At 54.4% G+C, this 9,440-nt stretch overlaps 1 protein-coding gene across 1 annotated transcript in view; it reads right to left on the bottom strand.

Moving 5' to 3' along the window:
- Positions 1 to 3,002: 3,002 nt before the first annotated feature.
- CIDEA (cell death-inducing DFFA-like effector a) overlaps positions 3,003 to 9,440 on the bottom strand; it is a 23,758-nt gene continuing 17,320 nt past the window's right edge. The window contains exons 4-5 of the mRNA XM_011936621.1: positions 6,281 to 6,462; positions 3,003 to 3,471 (exon numbers count right to left, since the gene is read on the bottom strand). Of these exons, the coding sequence (XP_011792011.1) occupies positions 3,324 to 3,471; positions 6,281 to 6,462 (330 nt within the window). The 3' untranslated portion in view covers positions 3,003 to 3,323. The remainder of the gene's footprint in view (positions 3,472 to 6,280; positions 6,463 to 9,440) is intronic.

Genomic DNA, 9,440 nt, shown 5'->3' with positions numbered 1-9,440 from the left:
TCAGGCTGTCAGATCTGGAGGGCGGGCAGGTAGCCCCATGGCCTTTGCTGCTGGAGGGGGCCTGGCAATTGTAGCCAGGAACAACCGTCCCCGTGGAGGTGGTGGTAGGGAAAGGTGCTGCCACAGTTTTTCTTTCCCTACAGTTTATTTATAACACAGGAGAGAGTGGGAGCCAGGAAACCCTGCGTGGGGACAGTGCCTTCCTGGGTGGAGGTCGACCCCCACGTGTGTCTTGATGAGCAGCCCCCACCTCATCACATGAGGAGAAAGGAGAACTTCCTTTGGGGAAATGGACCCCAGTTTTAGAATCCTGGTCCTTAAGAGGCCTACGCCATGGCTTTGAGCTGGGTCCTGACCTGGCGGGTGGCAACACCTTCCTTGTGCAGGAGAAGGGCAAGCTGTGGTCGACCGGCTGAAAAGAGCTGGCTGGAAGAGGGGCCGTGTTTACATTTTTAAAATCTGGGCCAAGAAAATCTGTCTGGGAATGGAGTTCCTGGGCCAAGTTGATTGGATCCTGATTTTATGGATGAAGACAGCGGCTTGGGCCGCGAAGTCTGGTCACTGTAGGTGATTTTAGCCAGAGTCTGTCTCTGGCCATGAGATCATGGCTCTTAGAGCATTTCATTCTGATGTCCTCAATGTCCTCAGTTCATCCCAGGCCTGCACCCTGTTCCCTGCTCCTGCCAGAAAGCGCTCCTTGGATCTAGCCTGGGGATGGTGGGGCGGAAACACACCGGGACGCGTGCATGTGTGGGGGATGCTCATGGCAGCTACCTGTGTGTGTGCGCCTGAAACGGGACACAGGAGTGACGTCCAGGCCCGTGCAGTGACTGCAGGAGTGGGGAACCTGGGCTCGTGGGAACCATTTGTTTTTTTCTGAAACGTGATTCTAGAAGTGAATAATTTCCAATTCGAGCTCTTCAGCTTGGCCCCGTCAAAGACACACAGACGAACACTGAGCCCCTGCCCAGGACACTCCCCACCCTGGGGAATTCAGCTGAAGGCTCAGGTAGTGGCGGTGTCCAGGCCTCACACAATCCAGGCCCCAGAGCCCGCCGGAGCACCGTGGCTCCGCCGCCCACCCCCACGCGCACGGGGCACATCCTGGTGTGAGCCAGCAGGCTAAAGGCAGATGATAGAGAAACTAAAATGAGAACAAGAAAGTGTCACATGTGGGGTGCCCGTCATCTAATCAGAACCAGAGACAAGAGAGAGCCACGCCTGCTGGGACCCTTCCCCTCAGGGAGTGGGTTTCAATTCCGCCCATTTCCTGGCCAAGGGCCCCCAGAAGCCTTTGACGACAACAAAACCAGCCTTTGCTGCCTCCTCCCTGTGGCCTGGAGCCTCCCTAGGGTTCTGCAAAGAGGCTGCTCCGTCCCAGGCCACCCGTGAGCCATGGGCACAGGGGACAGGGAGGAGGGGCCGCAGCTCCTTCAGAAGTTCCCAGATGCCCAGGGGTCCTTCCGAATTCCCTCCCCCTTCCTATGGGGAGACGGCCAGGCCTGTCCCTTCCTCAGTTCCTCCCTTCAAACAGTTGGGCCCCACCATCTGGATGCAGGCCTAGGGCCTCCCAGCGAGTGAGGGCAGTGGCTGAGTCAACGGGATCAGGCACTGGAGTGAAAATTCCTTTTTTGGAAGCCAGGCAGTCACTGCCCGGGCTGGTGGAATCCTTGGGAAGTGACGCAAGCCCAGAGTCAGTGAGAGGCAGGAGTGAGCGCCCCTCGGCCAGGCCAGCCACACGCCTGGCTGCAGCCCTCCTCCTCACCTTCTCTCCTGCTGGCCGGAGGGGGCAGGGCTGTCAGGAGCTCCTTATATAGGAAATGTTTTGAAATCACAGCAGACGGCTGTCTGAACAGTCTTTGTAACCCTCGCTCTACCACCAGCAGCAGCTCATTCTGGAAGGAAAGAAGGGACAATACTGGAAGTGCCTGTTTTTTTGCGATGTGAAAGAGACTGTGCTTCGGGGAACGCCACCTCCTTTCCTTTTGTCTGTCCTGCTGTGGGGCCTGGCCCAGCTTCTGCAAGAACTGGCTCAGTCACAGTGAGAGCCCAGGACTCAGGCAGACGCTGGTCACGGGGCCCCTCAAAGGGGACTGCAAACTGTCCGTGAAGGGAGGACCGTCCAGGCCGGGAACGGCTGAGCGGCCGCTGGGAGCCCCGGGAACGGGTAGGGGAGGGGAGAGCTTTTCTTCCTCTAGGGTTCCAGGACACACTGGCGTCCTTCCATGGCCAGAGCTGATGGCTAGGGAAGGAAAAGGACTCCCAGGCATCATTTCTTAATCGGGAAAGATTTTTCTCCTAGCATCTGCTAGAGCCACCAGCTGCTGTGTCTGCAGCATGCGGTGTAAACCAGGGCATCCGATGAGGGGACAAGGTGTAGCCCAGAGCTTCCAGCTTCGAGGCCTGAGGTCTGCTCTTGCTTCCATATGAGGGGGGTCCCCCCTCCCCAGCCAGGAGGATTTCTTGAGTCTAGGAGTTCGAGACCAGTCTGAGCAACATAGCAAGATCCCCTCTCTACAGAAATTAAAAAACTAGGCGTGGTGGCATGCACTTGTAATGTCAGCTACTCAGGAGGCTGAGGTGGGAGGATGGCTTGAGCCCAGGGAGGTCGAGGTGGCAGTGAGCTGAGATCACCCTGCTGTACTCCAGCCTGGGTGACAGCTAGACCCTGTCTCAAAAAAAAAAAAGAAAAGGAGGCTGAAAAAGTAAAGTCCTTTCATTCTCACAAGTAGAAAGTAAAAAAGTCATTGCAGACCTCCAAAATTTGAGTCCTTCAGTATGAGGGCCCCTTTGAGCCCACTAAAGGTTCGTATGTGAAAAAAACATACAATAACATTTTGCAGCTTGTTATTTTTGTAGCACTAATAAAGACTTATGAGGGATTATGTCTGTTAGAAAATTCCTGGATGAGTTTTGCATCTACGTAAAATTTTTTTTTTTGCTGTTCTGATATATATTTTTTTTTTTTGAGAGGTAAAGGAGATGCAAGAAGTATCATACACAAGGTCATTCTTGCCATGGGTTTATTGCAGGAGATGACGGACCAAATGGCTCTGACACATGCACACTGCTCCTGGGCACGCCTGCTGCGTGGTCCCTTCCCATGGCCCCTGGGGCCCTCCATGCCTCCCCCCAGGGTACCCTGCCCACTGCCCCTACTTCATGTACCACCAGACCCTTTCCTTTCCTGGGCACTGCTCCTGAGGGGCATGACCAGTGCCTACAAGTGCATGTGGCTCAGAACATAAAAGCATCTCCAACACTCATCATTGAGTCAAATGAAACCCAGTGTTTGGCTCAAGAGCCCGCAACAGCCTGCATCCCTATCCACACGTGAACCGGCCCTTGGCTTGTGACCTGAGGGATGGTCGCTCTTCCTTGTCATCCAGCACCCGCAGCATGTATGTGCCCATGTAGACGAGAAACTGTCCCGTCACCTGGGCGGAGTAGGACAGGAACCGCAGCAGGCTCCTGTGACAGAGGGAGATCGGGAGGCTTTAGCTTGGGATCTGGGGCCAGTGAGAACCAGACAGGATGGGGATACTTCGCTCCCCCACCAAAAGGCACTCGGAGGAGGCCAGGCTCACATTTAGAGCGTGGCTGTCTGAGCACTGCCAGGGCGCACGTGTCCCAAGGCTGGCACAGATGCAGCTGCCACAGCAGTGGGTCTGGCTGGGAGCAGGTCTCTGTGAGCTCCCTGGGGACCCCCTGCTGCTGGCCCAAGACCACCCCAAGAAGCACGGCTCCCATGAGCCAGCTGAAGCGTGGCCTGCTTGTTGAGTGGCTGGCAAGCTCTGTGCAGAGCAGATGGCTGCACCTGCACAGGTGTGCTGCACAGGCTTCGGCTGCTGGGCTGTTCTAGGGAGCCTGCTACTGAAACCCCTTCCCTTCTTAAGGTAGTAGCAGGACATTCAGCAGTGGCCGAGCCCATGGGGATGTGATAGCCGAGCCTGGGCGGCTGTCTCGTCAGGAGGGCCCTCTGCTCCCACCACCCGCAACAGGGTCCCCGCAGGCGGTGCCTCCAGTCTGGGGGCTGCTGTGAGTTCCGTGGCTGCTTGCAGCGTCATCAGATCCGTCAGAGAATACAGATTAGTAACAAGAAGGCTGAACTTGTCTTTCAAGAAAGACTTTGTGGCCAGGTGTGGTGGCTCACGCCCATAATCCCAGCCCTTTCAGAGGCTGAGGTGGGAGGACCACTTGCCCAGGAGTTGGAAGCAGGAGTGAGTTATAATTGTGCCACTGCACTCCAGCCTGGGGGACAGTGTGAGACCCTGTTTCTTAAAAAAAAAGGAAAAGGGCCTGGTGTGTGGTTCATGCCTGTAATCTCAGCACTTTTGGAGGCAAGCTGGGTGGATCACCTGAGGCCAGGAGTTTGAGACCAGCCTGGCTAACACGGTGAAACCCCATCTCTACTAAAAACACAAAAGTTAGCTGGGTGTGTGGTGCGTGCCTGTAATCTCAGCTACTCGGGAGGCTGAGCCACGGGAATCGCTTGAATTTGAAAGGAGGAGCTTGTAGTGAGCCAAGATGGCGCCCCTGCACTCCAGCCTGGGCAACGCAGTGAGATTCAGTCTCAAAAAAGAAAAAAAAAAAAAGAGAGAAGAAAAAAGATTTTGCTGAGGTGGAATTTTAGGTGAGGTTAGCGTTCTTCATTATACCTATTTCAGTTGTAACTCTCTTGCTTGCCTCACTTTTAAAATCCAAGTGTCAAGCTCTTTTCTCCTATCCCAGCAAAAAGAAAAAAACAAAAGAAGCTCTCCTAGGAGTCAAGACTCCAACACTATGACAGTGACTATAGTTTAGAGTCAGCCACTGATGGCTCTGAATGGGAAACTGAGGCCACAGAGAAGCCACACACCCTGTCCCACCTCAGGTGGGGCCGGGAGACCCCTGAAAGGAAGGCGTTTCCTCTTTGCTGTGCTCAGCGCAGATCAGGGCAGTTGTCAAGGCCACAGGGCACAGAACCAACACCCTCAAAGAGAAACAGGCGGCCCTGCCCAGGGGGATGTGCAGGGGGCACTGGAATGGCAGCAACTGCAAAACTTTTCAACTCGAAGACCTTTCTACTGCAGTCAGCCGCTCTCCGGTCCACTCCCTCCACAGAGATTAGTTCTTTAAGGATCATCGATCAATTTACTGGAGTAGAAATAGGTGTATTTAGAGCCTTGGCAATCGTAAAGAGCTTGGAAGCAACCTTCTCATTCTATTTATTTATTTAATTTTTATTTATTTATTTATTTATTTATTTTTGAGACAGAGTCTTGCTCTGTCACCCAGTCTGGAATGCAGTGGTGGATCTCAGCTCACTGCAACCTCCACCTCCTGGGGTTAAGCGATTCTCCTGCCTCAGCCTCCTGAGTAGCTGGGATTACAGGCACCTGCCACGACGCCCAGCTAATTTTTGTATATTTAGTAGAGACAGGGTTTCACCATGTTGGCCAGGCTGGTCTCGAACTCCTGTCCTCAAGTGATCTGCCAGCCTCGGCCTCCCAAAGTGCTGGGATTATAGGTGTGAGCCACCACACCTGACCAACCTTCTCATTTAAAGATAAAAGCAAGGCTCAGAGAAGTTAAGGAGTCTGTGAAAGGTCACACAGCTGATTCCTTAGAGCAGGGACTGCTGGTGTCTCTCTCAGTCCCAGGCTCAGTGGCAGGGGTGCCACCCGGTTATGGAGCAGGAACACCCAGGAAGGCTCCTTTTGATCACACGGAATTCGTTTGAATAGGTCTGGGGTATGGTTGGATCGGGAATCTCTCTTCTAAAAGTTCTCCCTCCTGGGATGCTGTGCAGCCAGCCTGGCCCTCGTCTTTGGGAAGACGGTGCCCTGGCATTATGTGGAGAAGACACATGCCCATGCCGCCTTCCTGGTGAGGCTGAAGTTCGGAGTACAGGAAGCGTGTGATTCGCCAGGGTCTGGGTGGCCGCTCTGTGCAAACCTGGCACAGCCTCCATGGCTCTGATTTTAGTGGTCATCACCCAGAGTTAAGGGCTCTAGTTCTTAAAATGAATGTGGTTTCTCTTTATATTTATTATTTAGCTTTTGTTTCTCATGAATAGTTAATGGTCTTTGGAAGAAACAAATCTGTTTTGGCTTGAGACTTTCTGTTGTGTGAAATGAGCCTGTGGGATAAGAGGTGACCTGCTCCAGACAACATGACTCCAGTGCCCCTACCAGTGCTAGCCGGCCCAGGAGCCCAGAGGAACAGGGTGGGGACCCGCTGCCTGTGCCGCACCTGTGCAGTCTCCAGACCCCCGGAGGTGACCCCTGGAGTGTGTTACCTCAGCAGGCCCTTGAGTCCGGTGCACCGGATGTCGTAGGACACGGAGTACATCTCATACATGGTGGCCTTCACGTTAAGACAGCCGATGAAGTCCTTGGGGTTCAGCCTGTACAAGTCGAAGGTGACTCTTGCTATTCCCGACCTCTTCGGCGGTGAGCAAGTGGGGACGTGCTGGCTGCCCTGTGACAATGGGGGGAGGGGCAGGTTTCAGGAGCCTTCCTAACCCTCCCACGTCACCACTCTGCTCTTACACCAGCTTCAGGTTCTCCTGTATGTCTATTTAAGGTCTGTGAGCAGCTCCGTGGCTAATTGATGGAGAGATGCTTTCAGCAGGACCCATGTGCACACACTATGACTGTGTTCGGTTAGCCACGAGACGTCTCTCCCTAATCTGCCTTCAGTCCGGGACTCAGGGTGACTCTGGTGTGGCATCAGGGCCCGTTGCTCAGTGGATAGTTGTGCTCTCATGAATGGGGGGGACGGACATGCCCTGGAGGCCACCATGGTTACCTGGTAACAAGAGAATCTCATCTCATCACCATAACGCAGTGATGGTAATGGAGAAGCAGGCAGCATTGGTTCCATTTTACAGGGGCTACTGGGTGGAAAGTACCAGAATCATATGGCTGAAGTGAGGGTGGAGTGGGCACCTTCCCAGAGCACCCCTGTGTTTTAATAATCCCCCGGGATGACAGCGGACTCCATGGGACAGCCCAAAGCCATGCAGCAGACCCCCTGGGTGGGGGGAGACCCCCTGGGTGGGAGGAGACAGTCAGTGACCTCTACCCATCCCCAGGTTTATAAATAGCACCGGAATAGAATTTTCCCCACAAAATGCTTTAAAAATGTGAGAGCAAAGCCGCCCCCAGTACACATGCCAGGCCAGGAGAGGTTCTTCCTGAGTGGCTTGTGCCACATACAGATCTTGCAGCACTCAGGATTCGGGTCACGTGACCCGAATTCGGGTCTCGTGAGCCTTTGGGGTTGGAAGCCGCTGAAGCTGTGAATGGTAAATTCACTAATGACAGTGACCTCATGAATAGGAACTTAAAACATAAACATCCTTAAAATTACCCAAACCCTCTTCGCTGTGGCCAGCCTTCTTTATTCCCATTCCACCATACAGACAAACCCACCTGTGGTTCCAGCTGTAGCCTCTAATTCGGATCATCCGGAATTTGGTTGAATAGATCTGGGGTATGTGTGGATTGGGAATCTGTCTCCTAAAAGCTCTCTCTCCTGTGACACTTTAAAAATGTAAGAGAGCAAAGCTGCCCCCAGGTACAAATGCCAGGCATTTGTCTTTGACTTGAATTTGTCTTTCAAGAAAGATTTTGTGGCCAGGCGCAGTGGCTCATGCCTGTAGTCTCAGCACTTTGGGAGGCTGGGGCAGGAGGAGCCCTGGAACAGGCCAGGAGGTTGAGGCTGCAGTGAGCTGTGATTGCGCTACTGCCCTCCAGACTGGATGACACAGCCAGACCTTGTCAAAAAAAAAAAAAAGAAGGAAAAAGAAAATAAGATTTTGTGAGGTGGAATCTTGGGTGAGGTTGACTTCCTCATCCTTTTCTAAGCAGTTGCAGCTCCCTCTTCTCACTTTAAAAATCAAAGCTGAGGCCGGGCGCAGTGGCTCACGCCTGTAATCCCAGCACTTTGGGGAGGCGGAGACGAGCGGATGACCTGAGGTCAGGAGTTTGAGACCAGCCTGGCCAACATGGCGAAACCCCGTCTCTACTAAAAATACAAAAAGTAGTCGGGCGTGGTGGTGCACGCCTGTAATCCCAGCTACTCAGAAGGTTGAGGCAGGAGAATCACTGGAACCAGGGAGGTAGAGGTTTCAGTGAATCGAGATCACGCCACTGCATTCCAGCCTGGGCGACAGAGTGAGGCTCCGGCTGAGGCTCCATCTCAAAACAAACAAACAAACAAACAAAAAACCCAAACAAAGAAACAAGAAACCCGCCACCACCACCACTAGAAAAAAAGAAAAAAAAAAAAACCGAAAAACCCCAATTAAAAAAAAAAAAATCAAAGCTGAGGCTGTGTTCTCTCAGCGGCCTCTCGGGGGCGCCCGCGAGCCCTCAGCCCGGAAGCGCGTTTGGGAAGCTCGGATCCCGGGATCAGAGGGGGCTTCTCCTCCCACCCAGCGCCTCTTTCCCCGGGCCTCACATCCCTTTCTGACTTTTGAAAGTTTTAATTTTACTCTCCCGAAATGTCTTCAGTCGTGGTCTTAAAATGATGACGCCCTCCCGCCGGGGATCCGCGGTGGCCTCGCCTCCGGAGGGCGCTGGGACGGCGGCGCGAGACACCTGCCGGCGGCTCCCCGCTCCGGCGCTCCGGTCTCAGTCTAAGCTGGCTTTGCCCAGAAAGGCCTGCAGGTGACTGGGATCCAGGGAAGGTGGCTGAGCCGAAACGGGGGCCGCAAGCCCCGTGGAGCGTGTGGCCGGCGGTGGCATCTACACCCGCGGCGTCGCACCGCCCCCACCGCCCTGCCCTGCGGCTGGGTTCCCAGCGCCCACCACCAACTCCGCCCTGTTAGCCGAGTGACTCCTTTAGAAAAACAAAACGCGCCGTTCCCATCTCCTGCTGCTCTGTAACGAATGACCAGAACCTCAGTGGCGTGAAGCCCACACACCAATACTGGAGTCAAAGCCAGGGCGCAGGGACGCCCCGGGGCTGCAGGGCAGGCCCGGCCCCTTGCTTTGCCCGGCTTCTCGGGCGCCTGCCTTGGTGGGTACCCCACATCCCGCCTCCTCCTCTGCCTCTGACCCTCATGCTCACCTGCCTCCCTCTCATAAGGACCCTTGTGAGGACTTCGGCCCCTCCCAGATGATCCAGAACAAATCCACCCACCCCAACAGCCTTCACTTAATCCCATCTGCCACGGCTGAGGGTTAAGACAGCGCCTGGGCGTCCGGGCGCCTGGGCTCATGCCTGTAATCTCGGCACTTTGGGAGGCCGAGGTGGGTGAATCCCCCGAGGTCAGGAGTTTGTGACCAGCCTGGCCAACATGGTGAAACCCCGTCTCTACTAATAATACAAAAATTAGCCAAAGTGGTGGCGGGCGCCTGTAATCCCAGCTACTCGGGAGGTTGAGGCAGGAGAATCGCTTGAACCCTGGAGGTGGAAATTGCAGTGAGCCCAGATCGCGCCATTGCACT

The sequence above is a fragment of the Colobus angolensis genome, unplaced genomic scaffold, assembly GCF_000951035.1.
Source record: "Colobus angolensis palliatus isolate OR3802 unplaced genomic scaffold, Cang.pa_1.0 Scaffold155, whole genome shotgun sequence".
NCBI lineage: Eukaryota > Metazoa > Chordata > Mammalia > Primates > Cercopithecidae > Colobus > Colobus angolensis.
This window is presented reverse-complemented; position numbering and strand designations above follow the sequence as displayed.